Source organism: Conger conger, chromosome 18 (genome assembly GCF_963514075.1).
Source record: "Conger conger chromosome 18, fConCon1.1, whole genome shotgun sequence".
Lineage (NCBI taxonomy): Eukaryota > Metazoa > Chordata > Actinopteri > Anguilliformes > Congridae > Conger > Conger conger.
The window spans coordinates 15,067,927-15,093,189 of record NC_083777.1 but is presented as its reverse complement, the minus strand read 5'-3'; the positions used below and the strand labels follow the sequence as shown (position 1 = coordinate 15,093,189).

At 40.7% G+C, this 25,263-nt stretch overlaps 1 protein-coding gene across 6 annotated transcripts in view; it reads left to right on the top strand.

The window, feature by feature from the left end:
- pde10a (phosphodiesterase 10A) overlaps positions 1 to 25,263 on the top strand; it is a 92,997-nt gene that overhangs the window by 15,454 nt on the left and 52,280 nt on the right. For 2 of the 6 annotated variants that reach the window (XM_061227854.1, XM_061227851.1), the window contains exon 1: positions 13,185 to 14,746. The exons of 2 other annotated variants lie outside the window; for them this stretch is intronic. In XM_061227854.1, coding sequence (XP_061083838.1) covers positions 14,152 to 14,746 — 595 coding nt within the window. In that variant the 5' untranslated portion in view covers positions 13,185 to 14,151. Of the gene's footprint in view, positions 1 to 13,182; positions 14,747 to 25,263 lie in introns of those variants that run through there. 2 more of the 6 variants (XM_061227852.1, XM_061227855.1) reach the window with 2 other exon arrangements.

The following is a 25,263-nucleotide window of genomic DNA, read 5'->3' as shown; positions in this document are numbered from 1 at the left end:
AGGGTCTTTGTCTTTTTATCTGAGAGCTTCTGACGTCAATGCTGCAAGCCCATGGAGGGGCAGAGCAGGGAAAATCACTGGGCTGTATTAGTACTGCTGACAATGAGGGGCGAGCTGTGTGTGTGTGCGTGTGTGTGTGTGTGTGTGTGAGTGTGTGTGTGTGTGTGTGTGAGTGAGAGAGAGTGTGTGAGAGAGAGAGTGTGTGTGTGAGAGAGAGACACGAGGGGGTGTTGTGTGCATTTTTTGGATGTGGCTATGTGTAAATCTGTGTCAGAGAAAGTGAAAGTGAGAGAGTGAATGTGTTTGTGCATGTATTGTGTGGGTGTGTTTGTGAATGTATTGTGTGTGTGTGTGTTTGTGAATGTATTGTGTGTGTGTGTGTGTGTGTGAATGTATTGTATGTATGTATGTATGTGTTTGTGAATGTATTGTGTGTATGTGTGTGTGTTTGTGAATGTATTGTGTGTTTGTGTGTGTGTGTGTGAATGTATTGTGTGTACTGTGTAGGTGTGTATGTGTGTTTGTGAATGTATTGTGTGTATGTGTGTGTGTGTTTGTGTGTGTATGTGTGTTGGGGTGTGACAGTGAGATGAGGGAGGGTGCAAGTGTGTTTCTGTGTGCACGCATATGCCAGCCACTGTGAGCAACACAACTCAAGATTCCTACAATTTATATATTTCTTCTTTTTAGTTATGGTTTCATGTTCTTATTGATACATGTTTTTAGATTTTTCATTAAAACTTGCTCTTTGATTTTCTTGGTTATGCTCTGACAGGTGAATATTCTGTTCCTTATAGGTATATTGTATAAAATGCTGGATTAATACAGGTACCCAGCTACACCCAAACATCAGTTAATAATAATAATAATGATAATAATAACAATAATAAAGTATTTACGTGGCACCCTTATCCAGAGTGAAGACAGACATTATACAATTATTGGTCACTACAATAAACAAAAACTCAAATACATAAGAACGAAGAGCATACAGTACAGCATTATCTAGAAGGCAAGCTGCGAGGCATGCACTGTTTATAAACTGCACAGAGCAACAGAGCTCTCTGAACTGAAAGCGCAAGCACAATGTGACCCATAGTAACCTGGCTCTCCGTGCCGTGTTCTCTATAAGCTTAGCAGCACAGTTTATGGATTCTCAGGAAAGTGGCGGGGTGGAGGAGTGTCAGAACCCTAATATTGTATCAGAGTGACCTAGTGCAGTAACTCCCCACCCTGACGCGGTAATCTCGTCCGTCTGTGTGCTGTCGTTTTGTGGAGCAACAGCGTAACACAATCTCCCTCTATCGCCGTCTGATCGAAGGGTAGAGGAAAGCAGGGAAAGAGGATGAAAGAAAAAGAAGAGAAGAGGGACAGAGAGAATGAAATGGAGGGAGAGGTAGAAAGAGAGAAGGCTGAAAGAAGGGTGAAAGAACACAGGAGAGGGGGTTATTGGGATCCCTCTGTATGAGGCATCTGAGTATCTGCCGAGTGGTAGTCATTTAGAATGAAAATGCTACAATTCAGACAACTGGCCAAAAGACTTTTAGACTTATGAAGTCTGTAATTGGGGCATCAAGTTGCGCCATCCACTTTCCAACATTATATGGCGACATTGTATTCTTTATTAACATTAGACTTGTAGGTAAACCTGCACAAGACTGTACAGGACTCATGTGGGAGGGGAGGAGAGGTTTTGAACTGTTCTGTTAACTGTTCTCTGAGTCTTAAGCATTCCTGCTCAGGACATTCTTATTTTACATAGATCACAGCACGTCTCAGGCACTAGAAGATAATGTCATATGCAAAAGAACAGGATAAATAAATAAATGCCACAATAATATACACTATTATTCGAGGATGTTCATCTGTTTCCCAGAGCAAAGTAAAGATGGGATCCATATCTTTATTGCATAATTTTTTTCTGCAATAAATTCTCTAATTCATTTCTGGGGTTATATATAGATATAAAAAAAAAGTCTTGTTGTAATGTAATGTTGTTAATAATTTGAACAGTCAGGTCAGTCTTGGACACATACATTGTTCCAGATACAGACTGTGCTGTGTGTGTGTTTTTCTTTTGGATGGACTATCACATAAGTGGGTGTGTGCTGTGGAACAGGGTGTTGACCCGTCACTTTTCCCCAGACCTCTCACCAGAGGGTTATATGTTTGTTTTCCCCATACCTCTCACTAGAGGGTTGTAGGTTTGAATGCTCTTGTACCAGTCACATGGGTGTTTAGCTTGAATTACTGCAGTAATCTGAATGAGCGTGGGGGTCAGTGTAAGCTACAAACTCTGTGATACATAACATTTGATGTTATTTCCAATAGTTCTATCAAAATAATTTAAAAAACCCACTCATCATATAATTAAAAAGTGAACAAAGATGAATAAATCAATTAGCATTGTAATAGTAATAAGCAATGGACATGTCTGAAGGCACTCTTTAGAACTGATGTGATGCAAACTGTTGTGTGTGTGTGTTTGTGTGTTTATGTGTGAGTGCGTGTGAGTGTGTGTGTTTGTGTATGTGTGTTTGTGAGTGTGTGAGTGTGTGTGTGTTTGTGTGTGAGTGTTTGATCTCATGCTGCGTACCTCAGGCTTCTAACGGAATCAAGGACAGCCACAAAATGGAGGGTTAGAGTAGGCTGCTTGCTCAGAGTCCCTGGCACACGCTCGCAGTGTTCCGGGTTACGTTTCATGTCACCACTGTTACACTGTCACTTTCCTGGCTTTTTAGGGGTCACATAAGGGGGTCAGGAGTGTGCTCTGGGCTAAAGCCAAATCTCCGCTTCCACTTGTTTTGTGTTCAATCGGCAATATTCACACATCTAAAATAATGATGACATATCTGTTTAAATAGCCAGCTATAAAAGTAGAAATAGAATGCAATTTCTTGTCTGTTTTTATTTGCTATGTATGACCACTAAATGTTGTGTCAAGAACAATGGCATGACATATTTTATTTTGCAGTGTTGTGTTATTTCATCCGTTTGGGACTGGTTTCATTTTGTCATTTCATTGGTGTTTGTTTCTCTGACAGAAAATCAATTTGGTAATTTTAAAACTTAAAAAAAAATTACCTTACCAATTAAAAACCCAAGTTTACTGAGAACACCTTCTCACTTACAGTCACAGCCTGGCTTGGGGGCAAAGATATGGCCAAGTCAGATAAAACAAGTCCACAGAAAGACAAGGGAATTAAAACATCAGAGGCTTGTAAAACAACATACAACATATGGACCAGGAACTTTGAATATCTCCATGATCTTGAAGTTAAAAACAGGGATTGAGGCCAGTGTCCATTTAAGGATTCTCTGCAGCTCAGGCCAGCTTGCTCTTCTGCGGAGCAAATGGAGGAATGGCCCAGCTCACTGAATGTGTCTGCTGGATCTGTTTTTTTAAACCGGGGCAGATGTTTGCAATAGAACAGACAGGTATGGGGGAGTCAGAAATAGGAGGGATTTGTCAGTGAGAACAAACCAGCGCGTATGATATTGTTGTATAAAGATGGGCAGTTGACAGAGGAGTACAAAGGCTTTTATTTCTAGGGGGTATTAATGGTAAATCTGATTGCAGAATGGTGCGTGATGAGGGCAATTAGTTGGCAGAAAGGTAAATGATGTCTATATTCTCAAGGACTTTAGATATGTCTCCATAACACAGGAGGATGGTGTTCTGGGCCATCCAGTTTTGAGATATGGAGTGGGAACACTGGACACAGCACGGTGTTTGAATATTAATTCTATCAAAAGACCTTAAAATAAAACAAAGACATGGATTTTTTTAATGCTTGGTTTATGGTTTGTTTTTTAGTAACTTAACTCACCATGACCTCAATTCCGGAGGTCCCAGTTTGAGGTGGTATGTATTTGACCTCTCTGTTCCTCCAGTGTAAGCTGTTGTTTTTTTTTGTTTTCAATGTGGAAATTAAATCATAGTTGTTTGACAAATAATAGCTGAATATCTGGTTGAATGTTTACTGACACATTCTTATACATATGAGTGAGGGAAAGAATTATGTTGGCAGTGGACAATGTTTGAACAGTAGAAGCCTTTTGTTTGTTGTTAAAATAACCAACTCTTTAAGCATTTCTGTGGTCTGTTTTTGTATGTGGTGTTCCCCTGTACAGTATGTGTATACAATATGTTCCAAGGCCCTACCATACGGAACGTTTCAAGAATAGACTAGCTATATTGAAAAGAGGGCAGGTAGATGATTCTATCTAACATTGAAGGCCTGTTCACCTCACCGTGTCTTGTAACCAGACAAAATCAGGTCCACATCTGGATCCAATCCTTTTCCTTGGACCCTGAAAGAGAGAAACTTGGAAGAATGGTTTCAGAACACATTTAAACCCAATGGACAAATAATATATCAATATAAGCTGGGAAATGAAGTCTGTTTAGCACGTTTAACGTTATAAATAACAAATATGACAACAATATATACACTCACCGAGCACTTTATTACTTTATTACATTTTTACTTTATTACACCTACTTATTCATGTGATTATCTAATCAGCCAATTGTGTGGCAGCAGTGGAATGCATACAATCATGTAGATACAGGACAGGAGCTTCAGTTAATGTTCACATAAACCATCAGAATGGGGGAAAAAATTGAACATGGAATGATTGTTGGTGGCAGAGAGGGTAGTTTGCGTATTTCAGAATCAACTGTTCTCTTGGGATTGTCACACACACTAGTCTCAGAATCAACTGTTCTCTTGGGATTGTCACACACACTAGTCTCAGAATCAACTGTTCTCTTGGGATTGTCACACACACTAGTCTCTAGAGTTTGCAAATAATAATGCAAAAAAAATCCAGTGAGCAGCAGATCTGCAGACAGAAACACCTTGTTAATGAGAGAGGTCAGAGGAGAATGGGCAGACTGGTCAAATCTGACCGGAAAGTGACAGTAATGCAAATAACCACACATTACAACAGTGGTATGCAGAAGAGCACACAAGGCATCATAACTCTAAGTGGATAGGCTAAAATAAAATAATAAAAAGTCTAATAAATACCTAATAAATTGCTGACTGAGTGTATACAAAACAAATACATATTAACACATGTAAATAAATACAACAACAACAAAAGCAGCAACAATAATGATGACAATGAAGGTCATTACTGTTTCATGCATAGCCCTAAAGCTTTTACTGAATTGATTTTTGGTAATTTATTTCAACTTATAAAGATATAAGTTTGCTCTAAAAATCCTTGTCTCCTGTTTGTCTTCCAACTTCCCTCTGTATTTGACTTTTTTAAATGGTCAATCTCTCTTGGTCTTTTTCTTTGTACATTTATTGTGGGACATGACAATGGATTGAAAAAATCCTACACAGATCAGATATGAGATATATTTATATATTGTGCCGATCTTACATTATGTATAAAGATATTCAATTAAAGTGATGTAAGCTTTGTATGTTGACTTGGATGAGTATGTCCATTCAGAAAATAAACAATGGTGTAATAAAGACATAAATAAAAAAATGTCTAAATAAATTTAGCTCCATTTTATTTTTGTTTTAATGAGATCTGCCAAATTCAAATAAATGTCATTTCACTCATTTTTTTATGAGCAAAATAGTTGGGGTTATTTAATGGTAGAACATGGTTAAAATACACAGAACCCCAACCTTAAGGTGAAATGCAACTACAGTCCCCTCCAAAAGTATTGGAACAGCAAGGCCAATTCCTTTGTTTTTGCAATACACTGAATACATTTGGGGTTGAGATAAAAAGATGAAAACGAAACAAGAGTTCAGAATTTCTGCTTTTAGTTCCTGGTATTTACACCTAGATGTGTTAAACTATTTAGAACATAGCACCTTTGGTATCAGACCACCCAATTATTAGGTGAGGTTAAGTATTGGAACAGGGTGTATTTAAGTAAATGAAAGTAAATAACACTTGATATTGGTAGTATATCCCTTGCTTGCAATAACTGCATCAAGCCTGCGACCACATTGAATTCTTCTTTTGGATTGCTTTTCCAGGCTCTTACTGCAGTCTCTTTCAGTTGTTGTTTGTTTCGGGGGGTTTCAATCTTTCAATCTCGTTTTCAGGAGGTAAAATGCATTCTCAATTGTTTTATGGTCTGGTGATTGACTTGGCCAGTCTAAAACCTTCCACTTTTTTGGTTTCTTTCTTTTTCAGGACATTCCAAGTTGTTGTACAAGCTATCCCCAATGATTTTTCCCCTCTTTCCTAAGCTTCAAAATGGCTTGCTTTTCTCCAAAAGACAACTATCTGGTTTTTTATGTTGGTTTATCTTTTCTAACACAAATACAGTCTTCATCTCATGTACATCTTTTGATCTACCATTTAAAAAGGGGAAGTGTATATATCATTTAGAAATTCCTCAATATACACTCACCGAGCACTTTATTAGGTATTTATTAGACTCATTTTTTCGACTTCTACTGCTGTAGCCTATCCACTTTGAGTTATGATGCGTTGTGTGTTCAGAGATGCTCTTCTGCATACCACTGTTGTAGTGTGTGGTTATTTGCGTTAATGTCACCTTCCTGTCAGCGTTGACCAGTCTGGCCATGTCTCTCATTAACAAGGCGTTTCTGTCTGCAGAACTGCTGCCCATTGGATTTTTGTTTTGTTTTTTGCGCCATTCTTTGCAAACTAGAGACTAGTGTGCTCGGTGAGTGTATGTTTGGTAATAATAACTATAACCAGTAAATGCAGAATTTTAGGTATGAATGTTTTTGGTATGTTGACTGAAGGTCATTTAATTGGATACACAAAATGACACCTTTATGAACAATGTCTATCATTGCATACGTGAAGCAGCTTTTTATGTATTATTTATTTTAAATGTTAATCTTTGTATTCCTGCCATTGAATGGATGTGCAGTACCGTGTGTGTATGCACATGTTTATGTGAGCACGCATGCATGGTTATGTGCATGTGTGTGTGTGTGTGTGTGTGTGTGTGTGTGTGTGTGTGCGTGTGCGTGTCTCAGTATTTTTATTGTTACTGAGCATTTGGTTCTCTTCATGTAGAGAACTCACATTTGAAATCTTCCAGTGCTCACATCAGCTTTAGTGTGTATGGGCTCAGAAGCAGGAAATAACATCGTATCATCAGGAGTTAGTCATCACTGAGGCTTGACTTCGCGGTGCAGGGAAACCCCAGATTCCTGTGATGTCATGACTGCCTTCGCCACTTTGAAGGTTTTCTTTTTTTAAGGAAGATTTGGTTAGTAAAAAAAAAAGAAAAAATGTTAGATGTGGGAAATTAAACCCAGAGTATAGCCTTTTCATAAAATCTCTACAACGGTCGGACTTCCAATTAACCACAAGACTGTTTTCTTATGGCCCACCTCAGTATCCACCCCACCCCCTCATTTTGGATCCTTCGTTATGTGGAGTTGTGGCTGTTGCGAAACTAGGTGCTTAACCCCCATTATTTACTTTCTTTCTTTCTTTTGTTCACTTTGATAAAAATGTCTATGAAATACAGGAGTTTATGGAGTAATCCATAATTGTACTTACCTCTAGGGTCTTTCAGCGAACTTATCCCTGGTTATGGGTATGCACTTTGTTGTACGTCGCTCTGGATAAGAGCGTCTGCCAAATGCCAATAATGTAATGTAATGTAATGTAATCTGGCTCTAGAATTGTGACAGAACCCCTAAAGGTTTCAGCTGGTATTGCAAGACAGAAGGGAGAAAGAACAAACAAGTTTAATGACTGTACTTTTATTAATTGTTGCTTTTATTTATTGTTACTATTACTCTTTACTCTAGTATTTCAAGCATATGGCACATTATATTTGCCAATATAAAGTTTCCCACACAATGGAAATTAATGCAATTGAATGCTGTTATCTAGCTAGCTGCTATCTGGCTAGCTAGTTCAGCTGGCAATCTAGGCAGCCTAACATGGTAGCATTTATTCCATTGATTCATACAGTCAGGTGTCGTACAATAATTGGGTAAGAAGTTCAATAAAACAGTTAATTGAACTAACAGTTTTAGCTAGTAGATTGGCAGTGTTGACATTATATTTGCAGTCTGTAACTTCATGGGGCATTCAGAAATTGCAACATAATCTATGATTGTAGACTTTATTTTGAAATAGGAATTCTTCTAAGATAAATAACATCCAGTATATAAAGGTATGGCATATTCATGTTTAATCTACTGTATATTCTCAATGATAATGTTACTATAGTGCAACAGTATTTTCGATTAAACATTAGAAGGTAATGGGAGGCCAATATATCACCCAATGAATATTCAACAGACATTTGGTAGCACTATACCAATGAAATAAATGTTTCCAAATGTAATTGAAGATCATTAATATATTGCAGCCATCTCAAATTTGCATCAGAAGTTATTTTCCACCCAACTGGGCCAACCCAGCGATGTACACTCAGTAATCACTTTATTAGGTGCAAAAAACAAGAAACATCCAGTGAGCAGCAGTTCTGTGGGCAGAAACACGTTATTACTGAGGTAAGAGGAGAATGGCCAGACTGGTCGAAGCTGACAGGAAGGTGACAGTAATACAAATAACCATGCATTACAACAGTGGTATGCAGAAGAGCATAGCTGAACACACAACACATCAAACCTCTAAGTGGATAGGCTACTGCAGCAGAAGACTTAGTGAATCTCATAAATAAGCCTAATAAATACCTAATAAAGTGCTCACTCTGATGTGAGTGCTCATTCTGATCAGCCTGCTGATGGGGATATAGCATTAAATTGAATTGACTTGAATCAACATAGTAAATCACTAGTAGTATAGCAGAGGTCTCACTACACAGACTTCTGCAGCAGAGGCTGCTCCCCAGGTCTCAGAGATCTGAAAGTTCACTCCTGGCTTTCATTGTTACTCAGAAATTGAGTAGCACAGAAATGGACCAGTTAAAGCATATGATTGATTGATTATACAGTTAAGTCAGGCCACCTTCTTTGGTCTGAATCACTCACTGATCTTAAGGTAAAAAAACTATTCACAGCCAGGGGTCATGTCATTGCAATAAGGACTATTGGTAGACTTTTGACCCGTGCCACACCATAAGCCATGTGTATGTGTGTGTCTGTGTTTTCTATATGTATGTGCATACGTCTCTACATCTGTCTGTCTGGTTTAAAATGAGCAATCATTAAATATTTAATTGAGCTTATTCAAGTAGTACCATGGGATCATTGTTCCAAGACTGCTCAACAAGTGGTTTCATGAGGAGGCTGTCTCAGCATCTTTTGTGTGTGTGCGAGTGCTCCTGTGTGTTTCTGAGGGGGAACAACATCAGTAAAATCCACTCGCTTATGTGCTGTCATACAGTAATGATCGGAATGCAGGACTGTACTCAGCCTCAGGATGCATCATGCTCCTACCATCTGAACGCAGCCTCGTGAGCGTGCTGCGTTAGTGAGATGCACACCCATTGCACAGCAAGAGTATTTCAGCAGCATCTCCAGCAGAATGGCTGTCTGAATTGCTTTGGTCCGACTGGGGGTATTCAGTCTGAACACATTGACTGTTTTTCCTTAACCTTGAGTGACACTTTTCAATTTATGGTAATTATTTATTTTGGAACAACGGTCAGTGTACAGCAGTAGTCAGGCTGTTAGTGAACAGCAGTGGTCAGGATGTCAGTATATAGCTTTAGTCAGGGTTTTGGTGTATAGCTTTAGTCAGGGTGTTGGTTTATAGTTTTAGTCAGGTGTCGGTGTATAGCTTTAGTCAGGGTGTTGGTGTATAACTTTAGTCAGGGTGTTGGTGTATAGCGATAGTCAAGGTGTCGGTGTATAGCTGTAATCAGGGTATCAGTGTATAGCAGTAGTCAGGGTGTTGGTGAATAGCTGTAGTCAGGGTGGTGGTGTGGCAGTGTATCAGTGTGGAACAGTGAGCATTGTGGAACAGCAGTATGGACCAGTGGTCATAGCAGCAGGGTGGTGCAGTGCTCATCTATTTTGTATAGTCATTAAGGTAAAGAGGGTTTTGGTTTGAATCCCATGTGTAACACTGTTGTTGTGTTAGGATGGAATGTAATGTCCCTGGAAAAGTAGCTATGTAAATCTGCAATATATAAACAGTATAAGTCACCCTGGGTATTTAAAGCAAATAGTCTTATGTAATGTGGAAAAAAACCTCCAGTGATTATTACATAACATCTGTAATGTTCCTATCCAACAATGGCGTAGATACAAAAGTACAAAATCTCCATCCCTTCTCTTCACTTAATTGATGATTGACTTCTTGTACATTTTTGAAAGCCCTTTAGGAAATTTCACAGAGGAAATTGTAAACTAGTCTACGCCTACTGTACTCACGCATGTAGGCCTACTGACTGACACAGAATGTTCCATTAATGTCGATATGACATCAGCACTGAGTTAAACCTGTCTACTCTACAAAGGATCAATCAGAACCAAACAGGAAGCATACTTATTGCTAACATCAGTAAGGATCATCACTTAGTTCATCTGATTTATTTAAAGGACACTTAATGAAAAATATGTTCCATCACAGCTCGGATGTGTCCAAAAGTGTGAAACTGTACTGGAAAATGACTTCACTCAAAAAAGAGAGATCATAGAAAAATGCATTCAGATGGGATCACTGAAGCTGCTGCGCAACACCTACTACATACTACCTCACTACCTTATTACATATTATGAAATATTGTTTATTTTGCAAATGTGGTTGTATGACAGACATAGTAAGGCATCTATAACTGACCTGAACGTTTGATGCAGATGTATAGATGAGTTCTAATATTTAAACGTATTATGAGAATAAATGTAAAATGTATATGCATATTTACTTAAATTGTTCAATGTTATCAGTGATTTGTCGTTCTCGGCTACTGTTCCAATACAGTTTCCCCCCTTGGCATACACAGCTGACCAAATGCACCCGTGATGATGGTATGACTATTAAGGTATGGTCATTCGTTTTAATTAATTAATTAACTTTTTTGACCGAGCACCATATTCTTATAGGCTCGTTTTTACACCGTCATATACATTCAGTTTAAACACAGAATTATAACTCAATGACATTCACAAGCTTACGAGGAACAGAAACCCTATGATTATACATGTTCAAACATTTCTCCAAGTCTCTAATCCATGTGCAATAAAAAGGTATATGTAATTATATGTAGTTAACTCATACTTTTCAGTTTGAAAAGATAATAAATTGACTGTCTTTTGGCAAAATGGTCAAGCTACATAATTTCCCTTCCAAACCCCTTATTTCACTGTTTTACCGGACTTGCACGCATTGCTTTAATCGCATACTTATGTTACGATCATTAGTTTCAACCTTGGCGGTTATAGGATTAATTCACACACAAACACATTATCTCTCAAATATATTAAGGGTAATAGTGATTCATTCATTTCAATTCTTTTCAAATTTTTACAGATTAGATAACATTAACATTAGATTTTTCCTTTTTACCTTTTACCTTTTTAATAAAACCTTTTTAACACTGAATGCGCATATAGGCTAAGGTTTGAATCATATATCCTATGGTTGTTTTCTGCTACACGGACAATAATATTTCTCAACAAATCTAACGTTATTCAACCACCAATTGCATTGTGTCACAGTCTATCATGTTTCTTCATTCCATTAAAACGCTTTGCACTACATTACGCTTTGCACTACATTGCTGTTGATCAGACATCATTATCTGAACGGCTTTAAAACAAGAATGGTGAAATTTAATCGGTTACTTTGTTACTTCGACTGCCTGCTCATTGTTGAACTAACACAGTTGTTTTAGCATTTATTTACCCAGTGTGCGAAGTGAACTGAGTTTCCGACGTCAGTGAAACTCCTGCCATTCATCGGCCACAAAAGTAACTCCGGTCTCCGTGAGCCGACAGAGCGCAGTTAACAGATCAAGGATGAAATATTTCTTGGGTTTGGAAACCGTGTGAGGCCCGAAAGACGTCAATGAAACGTCAAAATGATACAGGAAATCCTTTGAATAAATCTTGCGGTAAAAATAAAATAAATAAAAATAACAAGAAAAGAAACCAGCATTTTCTCGGATAATTAGAAAGGTCCTAACTGAAAACTGCTGCGCTGATAAAAAAAATCTTTCTTAAATAGGAACACGGCCGGTTTTAGTGGGTTCTGTAAGCAGTTTTCCTGAAGTACTTTGCTGGCGTTTACAATTGAATATGTTAAATTAGCTGTTAAATTAGCGCATAGGGGCTATTCATTTAACTTTGCACAATTGCATGCGATTGACATATGACAAACATTATAGCAGACACAGACACATTTATTTACTACTTTATATATGACTGTTACTCATTAAAAGGAGTAGGCTACTATATTTAACAGATTGCACGACAGTTTAAAGTAAATAGCAAATAGCCGTATAAAACCCGATATTTCCTGGGCTGGATTTTAACTCAAAGTATTTTAAAAGTTGGCTTTGCATTGAAGGATGGTTCTAAGAAATGTCAAAACAATTAAGAGATTTTTATTGATATTTAGTATTTGTTTATCACACATTGTCACGTGCAGGGCATCTATTTAATAATGCACTTTTGCACAAAGATGTGGAGTAGCTACATAAATACTGTTAATAAATACTATGACAGAAGTAAGAGAGTGAAATCGATTTGACACATTTTCAAGTAGGCTAAAGCAATTTTAATCCGAAAAATAATGGTGTAAGAGTAAGAGTTGGTGTCAAAGGCGCCCTGGTCTAGGTTGCTTTATAAATTCAAAACCTACATAGCTTTGAGGTTGTATACATTCGGACACATATTTCAGTAATGTAAATGGAAGTATATAGCCTATATTTGTGTGGACTGAGTGGCTACGTGGACCATATGGTGAATGGCAAAATGACTTGGCTGCATGAATTAGTGGACATGTATAGTGATTATTTCGGTTGCTTCGCAAATATGCCAAAATTATGTGCCATGCAGATTGCATTTTGTAGAACTGGATTTCGAAATAACTTATTATTGAAAATGATGTATTCCCTATATGGTCTCATTTAGGAAATAGCACTTACTTTTAATCCAGAATTCGGCTTGATTGGTAACATAACCCCGACGATACGTTTTGGATGTTGAACATTTACACAACAAATATTTTGAATTAGACTTGTTATAACAGGCGTATGTAATTGCAGTAGAATTCTCTGAATAAAAATGTGTGTCATATTAATTCAATATACAGTGTGCCTTACGTTTCGTAATAATTGATTATCTATGCTAACGAAAGCGTTATATAATAGAAAAATGAACTGTTTTGTTCGCTGGAGTGTCTAAACTGTCCTATTCGCATGCATAATAACACGTAAAATGCTTATTTTAAATATATTGTTTGCTATTGCACGTCTTTGTGACGGCTATTTAATGATGGTGACTGTATAGAACCTCTTGAGAATCAAGGTCTGTTATTACTTTGCACTATCCCCCATTTTGCTGAAATCGGCACAGAGATGCACTGTACCTTTAAGTAATCACCTTTTCTTTGGTGCTCTCTCTCCTTCTCTTTCGCTCTCTCTCTCTCTCTCTCTCTCTCTCTCTCTCTCTCTCTCACTCTCTCTCTCTCTCTCTCTCTCTCTCTCACACACACACACACACACACAGGCGCGTGCTGACGTCGAAAATGCATCAAACTGTCTGCCGCTTTTGCAGAAGCGGATTCCTTCTTTATGAGTCGTTTTTTAGATCTAAGAGGATGTCCTTTGGGGATAAGGGATACTTTAACCAGCGACATGTGTATACATGAACGTGAAATTAGTTGTTTAGTTCCTTGAAATGTGTCTTTTTCCATTCAGATATTTGCAAGAATGTGCTTGGCGACAGTGCCGCTGAGCAGTGGGCGGTTTCTGTCTAGCGTTCGTGTCTGAGTGCTGCCGAAACCCGTTGCAGTGACTTAGGTTGCACATTTTTTTTTCTGTAAAACAACAACACGATTAATGAACTTAAATGAAGCGGTCAAGGCATTTTACAATTGCGCGTAAATCTGGCAAACGTGTTTCTTATGTTTGTCTGTGCGTAGTTAAAACTCGAGGGATCGTAGCTGCGATTCGATCCTCCCTCTTTTGTACTCTTCTCATTATTCCTTTCGGTGAGTCTCAAACGTCCTGCCTCAATGCTATAAATACGGAGGATGTCCAACCCTGAGAAATTACTCTCATCACGCCCCCTAACCCCCTTAACTACTGGGAAAACGCACAGATCCACAGACAGCATTCACGTTTACAGCAGTTTGTCTCCGGAAAGCGGCTGGGCATGTAGTTCCGCCTTTTTCGCAGCGACACCGAGGAACAGCAGCCGGGGACGAGGCAGTAGCATCGCCGCGCACTCCGCAATTCCCCGTCTCCCTTCTTCTCTGTACTCCTCGCTATCCCCTCCGACATCCTCCTCTTCAACGCGCAAACTTTCTGGACTACCACGACGGGGATGTGGTGGATCGGCGTTTAGGTATAGTGAGGCAAGTAGGGGCGGACAGCTGTGGACATCGTACTCTGCACGCTCCGTTCACGGCTCTCCTCCGCCCGACGTTCACGGACTGATCAGACCTCATCCACACGCGTTCTGGTTGAACCATTTCCTAAACAGCGGGACTGCTTATAGTCGGAATTACAACAGCGGCGCGTTTTTCTCCGTTCCTTCTCCCTCTCCGCGTTTGGAGCCAGACATGGAAGATGGTCCGCCTTCAACAAGCTGTTTCAGAAGGCTTACGGACTGTTTTGTTGGTACAAGTAGGTACTTTTATGCTGGACTTGAGTCTTATTTGAGTCTTGAGTCTTATTTCCTTGTGAAGAAATTATATGTAATGATCCGCGATTTAGATCGTATTTAAATGAATGATTTAGGGTTGGCAAACTTAAAACATTTTTTTTGCAATGTTTCGTTAAAATCACATACACGTGATTGCTCGAGTCAGTCGTCGTTGGTCAATGTTGGAAGTAACAACTCGGTCTCAATGTTTTGGAATCGCTAGAATCACAAGCGTGGTTTATCATAAATATTTATGTTCCTGGGCTCCCTCGGCATTAAACTTATTTGCAAATGTACGACCATCAATTATGTATTTCAACAATAGGAGTCTCGTAAGGGTGGGGTTTTCGGGCGGAATTCGTTTATTACAACAGTGCATCGAGGTAAGCATGCTATGTGGAACTTCAGAAGCAATAATTAGCTAGTGCAGTTATTTCAATGGGTCTGGCATTGCAGCGCAGTGTTCTGTCTGGACGAGCGCGTAAAGTGCATCCGTTCGGGGGGGAAATGTTGTAAGTTCATGTAAATGTCCGCAGGCGCTGGAGGTCCCACATAAAGACTGTACGAACGCAAGGTGGTTGGCGTCAAAAGCCACAACTCCCCAAGTTCTGCAATGCGCTTGGCCACCGCGCAAACCTTTATGCGCGGCCGCGTCTGAGAATTATTGTCGCCGAGGTTTATATATATTCAATGAGCATGGGTTTCTCCATAATGCACTGTTTGAAGTACTTTCTTTAAAAAAACCTCTCATATTTTAATTAAGTCCACCTGCTACGTGAATAAATGTGTAAATTACTCGTAATGAAACATTGTTTTATTGTTCAGTGTCGGAGTAATCACATGTCCACGTACTCTGAATTTAGGAAAGAGTGTTCTGTTATTTGACAAAAATGTATAGAAAATGTGTGGGGTCCCCCCAAACGCATATTTTCCCCCAATATATTATTTCAGGTGGCGAGATTTTTAACTTAGGTATCAATACCAATCTCCGAATGGTTGCAGGAGGCACACTTGTTTGTACCTACAAAGGATGGAGAATGTGCCAAGCATCGAGGGCCTGAGGAAAGATTGCTACCTCGCTCAAACTAACTGAATAAGCTGAGTAATTGGGCAACAGCGTCAGTTGGCTTATGTCTACCTGATCAACTGTGTGACAGGCACATACAGGTGTTTGGAGTAGGCCTACAGACCCTCCTCCATATGTGTCGAGTGGCCAGGGGTGTGAGCAGGTGATACATCACCCATGTAGCGCACCGCAGGCTCTGGGATTAACCGTTTCCACTCTGGGCTTGACCGTGGATGCATGGGTTTGACTGGAACTGATGTGCCAGTGTCATTAGCAGACTGGCAGTATCTATACATTTGGTGGTAGTCCTACATTATAAGCACTGATTTTGAGGAAAGAGTCTTGTCTTGTTCACTGTTCCGATAACATTATTTTTTTCAGATTTTTTTCACAATGGGTTTATTGTATAGGCCAGTTTTAGCTTTTGAACAGTTTCTGCCTGGAGTAAAACCAGTTAGAACTATTATGGAAATGTATTGAAAAAAAGGAAAGTTAAATGCATTTTCTATGTCCAAATGTGCAGCAGAGCTATTATAAAATGTAGCAAGCATCAGCATCATATTACATTCATGGGTAAAAATAACTAGGCTCTAAATATAATGTACCTACTAAATATACCACATTAGAGCTGCAATTCTGGAAGCAATATGTTCCCTGCACATTTTACATAGACATATAAATACATGGCAATGGCAGTCTAACTTTCAGCCAAGGATGAGAAGCTGTTTCATAGACTATGATTCCCTATAAAACCCTGACACTGGAAAAGGTGCCATGCAAAGAATATTATGGCTTACCTGTACATGGGTCTCGTGAAATGCACAGGTTCAATTGAATTACCATCTTTGATGCTGAATGGTGCTGTGTACCTCAGCCTGTCAGAGAAGTCTGTAGTTATTGGTTCTAAATCTCAGCATTTTTCTATGCACAGAAATGGTTTGGCTGCGGTCTGATTCTTTTTGTGTTTTTTCTCTCGTGTTTTCATTGCTGGTTTGTGTTGGCCAGGGCCCATTCGCAAACTCTGTGTCCATCTTCTGTCTCTTGCTCACTGTTTTCAGTAATTCAGGAGCCAGGGCACCAGTCATAACCACACACCAGTCATAACAGCACTCCAGTTATAACCACACACCAGTCATAACCACTCACCAGTCATAACAGCACACCAGTTATAACCACACACCAGTTATAACCACACGCCAGTCATAACGGCACACCAGTAATAACCACACGCCAGTCATAACCACACACCAGTCATAACAGCACACCAGTTATAACCACACACCAGTCATAACGGCACACCAGTCATAGCCACACACCTGTCATAACGGCACACCAGTCATAATGGCACACCAGTCATAATGGCACACCAGTCATAGCCACACACCTGTCATAACGGCACACCAGTAATAACCACACGCCAGTCATAACCACACACCAGTCATAACGGCGCTCTAGTCTGTCTGCTGTTGCTCTGTGTTCTTTTAATGGGGCCCTCTTTTTTGCAGCATCGTTTAAGCTGCTAAACCCACACACAAGAACTCCAATGTTTATGTAACCTTTATTTTCCTGTTTTATTGTGTTTAAAAAATAGTGGAAAATTATCATGTTGGTGAAAATTACACTGAGTGAGACAGGCTTTTGTCGTACTCTTGCCATTTGCTGCTACAACTTGGATAATCTGTGTGTGTGTGTGTGTGTGTGTGTGTGTGTGTGTGCAGGTAGGTGTCTTGTCGGGCAGTGTGCGGAATGTTTTGACAGACAGTAGAATGAATTGTGACCAATGACAGGATCATGATTTATAAACAATAATAAAAAAGAAAACACTCACAGGCTCATGCTTGCTTGAGAGATCATCTGTGGCATGTGCATGCTGAAGCCAAACATTCCCTTTAAATTCATTACAGTATGAATATTCCCAACATTGTGTCCCTTCATTAACAAGACCGAATGTTTATAAGAAATTTCTCTCTAACAAACACAACATAAGTTGAATTAACATAAAACAATTAACATTTAGCCAAAATATTTGTGGAAAAACAGTCATAGAAAGCATTTGTGATCAATAAGCTATTATAAGACCCCAACCACGATTACAGCATTGACAAATAAATTTCTCATGCTTGACAGATAATTTTTAACCGTGTCCACAATTTTGCAAGTGGAAGCGTTACATACACTAGAACGCAACATTTTGAGATAGCTGGTGAAAGTCAGGCAGTTTGTTTTTTGTCTTTTCTCCAGGTTAGTTGCTGATTTCACATTAGGGCAATGGTTAATAAATGTGTAGTAAGGCAGGTAGTTAATTTAAGAATTTATTTAATGTGATCTGACTAATTGATTTAACTTCATTAGCGTAGCTTGTTCAGGGTTCCATATGCACCACACACCACACCTACTGTATAGTCGCTGTCCAGGGCTGTGGTTCTGAAAGGCCACACAAAGGCAGGAAGACTGAGATGTATAGTTAGCATGTGTGGCACAGTGGTATTTAGCCAATAATATTTTTTGTTAATGATTTACATATATTAATGAAAACTCAGCTTTGTAAGTAGAATCAGCTCCAGTACAGTTGAGATGCATCAGCTGTTTGGGAGATTCTTTTGCATGTGTTCTGTGGCTGATGGTGGTATCTCTAGACCTTACAGGGCTGACACTGTAGTTTAGAGGGGGTTAGGCTGGCCAGGTAACTCTCCCTGCCCCTCTTAAGGCGTATGTGTGTGAACAGACTCGGCGTGGGTTGGTATTCCGCGCAGTCCCAGTGTGCGGGTACGGAGTGTGTGCAGGGGCTTTAATGCACAATGTTTTTACCTTGTGTGTCATGTGCCTAGATGGGTCAGAATAAGGTCGGGGCAAATAAACTCAGTGTTTACAGTGTCAGCAGCAGCCGGATGGAAGAGGATGCAGGCCTGCCATGTGTACCTTTCACTCAGCCTCTATTCTTTCTCTCTTAACTTTTCTTTCGCTCACCCCATTGTCTCTGGCAATTTTTCAAATTCAGTTGCTCTGTTTTCTCAATGACAAACATACACATATACACGTCACTGAATTCAATTTCAAACAACAGAAGAATTGAAGGAAAATAGCATGTTCAAGTGGTGAGGAATAATAAAAGAAAGTATTCTAAAGCTCTGAAGTTCTAAAGCTCCCTCTGTCTCACTCCCATATAGTCTCTCTCACTAAATAAGTCTTGACACCTTTATAAAAAGGAAAGTTTGGTGGGCAGTTGTTGCTCAGTCTCCTACTCGACGCTGTCAGTCCTGTCACAGTCGATTCTTTGGAGTGGTTCTCCTCGGGACAGCCACGTCAAAGGGAGGAGAGGCTTTTATTCCTCCTCTTCTTGAAGTCGGACGTTTATCGTGAAGGCAGTTTGTGGCCTGATGCGCCAACATGCATGTGGTGCCGCGCATGGGCGTTGTCAGGGAAACGGCGCTCTCGTAATGATGACTGATCACTCATCTGAGAATTGGTGAGTGAGTCCCTCAGGAAAACTGCCATAGCAGACATTTGCCCCTAAATTCAGCCTGTGTTGATACCCCCTGTGGTCCAGGTCAGCCTGTTTTGGGAGATGTCACCAGCTCCATCAAACACAGTTCAGTGTGAGCACTGCATGTGTTTAAAACCGGATCTAAGAACTAAGCAGGTGCTGAGATGAGTTTGGGAGATATAACACATCATCCTAACTATAATCAATTATGTTTACTATTTTACTATTTTTCTATTCAATGTTCATTTGCTGCAGAGGTTGCAAATTTGACCATTGTGAATCTGAATTCCATAAAGCAGATTGTTTGTGAGAGGCTGTGACTTTCGATATTCTCACTTGGAGATGTTATGCAGATGGTTTGTGCACAAGATACAGTATGTGTAGTTCTTGCAATTGGATCTTTAGGCATTTTCAAGGCACCTTCCACTGTCATTTGTGCAACTACAATTGCTGGTCTGGACAGTTAAAAAAGACATTTTGAATACATAAGAACAAGACATTTCGATTGATAAAAAAAAATCAAACAAATAATTTTTACTGTGAAATAATATCACATTAATAATATCAGAACTGTGGCCACCACCGTGACCTAAACAATGAAACTGGACAGGGTGAATCTGGAGCCTTCATTAGATTACATACAGTGTTTTTTGTTATTATATTCAATTTATGAAGGTTGGTTTATTTCTTCTTTAAAGAGCTTCTTTCCAATAAGAAGGCCTCCCAGAATTATGTGCTTTTTAAAATGTGTGCGAAGGAAATGTTGCATTATATTTGTGCGTGCTTGCATGTGTGTGTGCACAAGTTTGTGGATGTGGTTCATGAGCCTGGTGCAGTTCAAGTGTATGGAGGAGAAAATGAGAAAGGTGCATGTGGTTTTGAAATTCTTACATGAAATGTATTTTCCCCTCGGAAGATGGCTGCCTTGAGCGTTCATTGCCTCGTTCTCAGCGTTTGCGTAACCATGGGGATGTGAAAGGTATTGTCCGACAGCCATTGTCACCGAAGGCGCAGTGGATCACACTTTGTTCTGTTTTTATCTGTACCAACACAAACCCCACTGAGCACAGTGGCCCCTCGCTGCCTGTTTCCTTGCTGTTTTTCATATTACTGTACAGTACTGTTTGGCAAGCTTCCTACACCGAACTGGACTTCTAGGAAGTGTTTAACACTACGTAGGCTTCGTTCTTGGACAGGAAGCGGTCCAAATCGCATTCAGGTCTTCCTGCTCTCCTCACCCTTTCTAAGGAGAAATGTTGAGCGGAGGGTCTGTCCTGCACAAGTCCAGCAGAAGTTGTGTTAGGCAGAAGCCAGCTTTGGCCCTGTGCTGCCACACCACCGAGACTGACGCCCATGGATTCAAAATGGTGCTTTAATGAAATTGTGACACCACTTTTGCCATCTTGTGCATTTTCTTACCGTGCTCCTAAAACACACACCAGGCCTTTCTTGCTCACAGCAGGGCAGAGGCTGAAGTGTGGATTTCCGTGTGCAGCGACATCTCTGCGGTGTTTACATTGTGAACCTGCCTGACTGCTCTGAATCGACTTTTCATCCTGAGCATAACGTACAGTAACACCCCATCCCCCCGCGTTGGATAAAGGCCTTTGAAAGCCACAGCAGTTAGATTATTTATTTGACTTCAGTATTTACCTTCATCTATACCTGCCGCCTTTTTCACGTGCAGCTCGTGCTGTTGATCGTTTGCACAGCTGGGGCCTTTTACTGCGGCGGGGCCAGGCTTTCTACCTGTAGCTCCGCACATGTACACCTTTGAACCCCCGGACCGATCGCCAGCCACGCTGGGGAGTGGGATTACGCCATTCGCTTTCTGCTTCCTGTAGGTCAAGGGTCGTTACAGGTCGTTGTGGTGCTGGCCTCCCGTGAGGCCTACTGCAGTTGAAGCGGGGGGAGCAGGCACAGCAGCGTGACCTGCAGAGGGGTCTGCGGTTGTGTGGCTATCCTGCCGGGCTCCACGCGTGATGTACAGAACCACCATCCTCACACTGAGACAGGGAGAGGATAGCTTTTAAGTTCTGCAGTCTGTACTTTACTGCGCTTCTTCGGGAAAAGAAATGATTCGTGAAAAGGCGGGAGAGGAAGACGGAGCTGATCTGAGCGGCGCGCTTGGACACTGTTCAGATGCAGACTGAGTCACGGAAATGGACAGGAACTGAGTTCAAAGCAGAGCATCTTCAGTGAGCTTCTTTTCTTTTTTTAAAGAAGAGCAAAATGAAATAAAATAGAATAATATAAGGGGTATAATTGTTATGGCATCACAGTGGCCTTTTGTGAAGTCGGGGGGAGTGCATTATATAATATATATAATATATATAATACATAATTTTGAGTTAGACACTGGACTTGTAGACATGCTGTTTCTGAAAGGATTCTGTAGTGGGAAAGGAAGGTGCACACGCAATCGGGGGGGGGGGGGGGGGGGGGGGGGGTCTGTGCTTCTCATTACAGGACCTCCCCATGACTCCACAGGCTGTGGATCTGAAATTGCTCCAGATGTCAGAGGGCTTGGGGAGGGGTGAGTCAGGGTAGGGACGGGAGGCGGGGTAAAGGATTTGGAGGGGTTCAGACAATAAAAAATGGTTTGAGTGAGGTTCTGTAGGTCTGATCGCTGCCAAGAAAATTTGGGCTGCCTTATCTCTGACACTCATCCATAGTGTCCTTACCCCTAATTGTCTGGGAGAGGAGTGTGTGTTCGTGTGTCTGTGTGTGTGTGTGTGTGTGTGTGTGTGTGTGTGTATGTGTGTGTGATAGCTCATATTTGCACTTGTGTGCATAAGTATTACTGTATGCGCGTGTGTGAGTGTGTGTATGGCCCTGAGAGATCAAACGGACAACATGGTGCTTTATTCGTTTTGTTTTCATCTAAAAAAGGGTGATTGGAATGTCAGCGCCAGCAGGGTGTTTCTGATGTAAGAATGGCTGTCGTGTCTCAGTGAAACAAAGTGCTGTTCTGTTTTTCAGAAACAGTCTCCTCCGGCTGTCATAGGACACATACATGTGCGTATATACATACACATTCTCAAGCACGCTCACATGCACACACGTGGTCACACACATGCTCGCACACACTCACACATGCGTACACGCACGCACACATACACACTCACACATGCTCACAAATGCTCTCACACACACGCATGCACACACTCACACATACACACTCACAAACACGCTCACACACATGCACACACACACACACACATACACACACATGCTCACACACACACACACAAACACACACATACATGCTCTTAGTTTTGGAACAGAGTACAGAAGAGGGAGGTAGGGCAGATACAGTTAATTTATTGCCCTGTTGTTTGGGGAATAATCCTAGCACGGTGGGTCCTGGTGAACACACGTATTGGGGGATGTGCACAGCCGCGGTTGTGATCACAGAGCAGCGGTCTGCAGCGCGGGGCCGCTTCTCCGCCGCTCTCCGCCCTGGGTGAGGCCTGTCAGCTGCGTCCTGCCGCCTCCTCGTCCTCCTCCTCGTGCGAGGCCCTGAGGAAGGCTCCAGCCCTCCTGTAGATAAGATAAGAAACACATGCTCTCCAGCACTCCCGAGCCAGGGAGTCCCAGACGGGCCTGCTGACGCACGCGGCCCCCCCCCCCCCCGCCCCCCTGTCAGCCCGGTGAAAAGTAGTACCTTGGCAGCCTGCCCTTGACACTGCGCCAGGGGGAGCGTGCTATTTCATTTCATTTTATTTTATTTTATTTTTCCAAATAAAAGGGTCTCTGAGTTTCAGCACCTCTTTGTTCTGAGCGCTGTCCTCTCCCTTTTCTGCTTAGGCTCCGTTCTGGACACACGTCCTCTTGTTTTCTCCCATGTTTCATCATCTGGCCCTCCATTGTCTGGTCTCCATTCTCTCTGCTTTAATTCTCCATTCTCTCTGGTTTAATTCCCCATTCTCTCTGGTTTAATTCTCCATTCTCTGGTTTAATTATCCATTCTCTCTGCTTTAATTCTCCATTCTCTCTGGTTTAATTCTCCATTCTCTTTAGTTCAGTTCTCCATTCTCTCTGGTTTAACTCTCCATTCTGTATGGTTTAATTCTCCATTCTCTCTGGTTCAATTCTCCATTCTCTCTGGTTCAATTCTCCATTCTCTCTGGTTCAATTCTCCATTCTCTTTAGTTCAGTTCTCCATTCTCTCTGGTTTAACTCTCCATTCTGTATGGTTTAATTCTCCATTCTCTGTGGTTCAATTCTCCATTCTCTCTGGTTCAATTCTCTTTTCTCTATGGTTTAATTCTCCATTCTCTCTGGTTCAATTCTCTTTTCTCTATGGTTTCATTCTCCATTCTCTCTGGTTCCATTCTCCATTCTCTCTGGTTTCATTCTCTATTCTCTCTGGTTCAATTCTCCATTCTCTGTGGTTCAATTCTACATTCTCTCTGGTTTAATTCCCCATTCTCTCTGGTTTATTTCTCCATTCTCTCTGGTTTAATTCTCCATTCTCTCTGGTTTAATTCTCCATTCTCTTTGGTTTAATTCTCCATTATTTCTGGTTTAATTCTCCATTCTCTCTGGTCTGTGTGCTTGTCTTCTGTCTGTTCTCCAGTCTGTTGTCAGGTCTGGGGCTGTAGGCCTCTGACTCCGGCACATTCCTGTGGATGCCAGAGCAGGAGTGCGCTGGGACACCACTCCTCTTTAGCCTCTGACTCCCATTTCAGTCCTGTCTTAACCCAAATACTATTTACATTTATATTTCAGGTTAGAGGCAAATGTTTTTAGGGATGCTTTTACAAATACATTTGCTTCACCAATTCAGGTTAATCTTTATCACAGATTCTGAATTTGCTGCATAAGACATTTGACCAGCTGAACCTTTTGACCATGTCTGAATGCAGTTTCTGCCACATGATTGGCTGATTAAATATTTGCATTAACAATCTGGTGTACAAGTCTACCTAATAAAGTGCTCACTGTGTGTATATTCCTTTATCACAACAATTTCCGTTCTCATTCTCTTTTCCATTCAGTTTAAATCCCCTGACAATTTGTTCTCATTATAGAAATCATACAAGAACATCACTATTAGCTTGGAAATTTTACTGTAATTTTCTTTAACTCTAATTTTGTTCCGCATGCCAGCTCTCATCCTCACTTTCTCACAAGTCATCTGAAATAACATTACCTCCCCTCCTGAGAACACATTCCCTCTCAAATTACCAGGACCTGTCTCACAAATTGGATCAGAAAAGGTCATTTGATGTGGACAGTGAGACAGACCCACTGACTGACACAGGTGCGTGACCCCAGACAGTGGTGCGATTGGAAAAAGATTTGGCATAGAGCGCTGGATGCAATGGAGGGCCAATTGCGCTTGATTTGTGTTGTTGAGAGTTCAGGACACATCATATAAAGAATTACTAACTTCCTGACGATTTACTCTGTCAGCAATTTGGCATAAAAGCAGGAAAAGTAAGACCTTGTGCAGATGCTCTTGTGATTGATTCGAAATTTATCTCATGAAGTGTAATAAAAAATAAATGCAATGTGTGTTTTTGTGTGGCAATGATCAGATTAATACTTGGATAATCCTTACATGTTACGCTAGTTATCATAGTTCATTGTAATTATTTTACATTGTTCATATTGTTATTGATATTACCAATTCCTGAACTCGTCTCTCTTTGTCACATGTTATGGGTGTTCAGTGAGTGGTCAAAGACATATTTCTGTTGAAAGTCGGGGTCATTTTGCCCTTCTTATTCTGCTCACGCCCACCTTTGTGATCAGGAATTAATAAGAATAATCTTCCACGGCGTTAATCTGTGCCACAACATGTTTTTTACACAGTAAACATTGTGCAGTCCAGCGCTGGCTGCAGCCGCAGAAGCTGATTCGTCCACTCAGCTTTCCTCTACACTCCCAGCATGCCCTTCACCTTCATTCTGTAACACTGACCTTTTCTGTTTAGACGT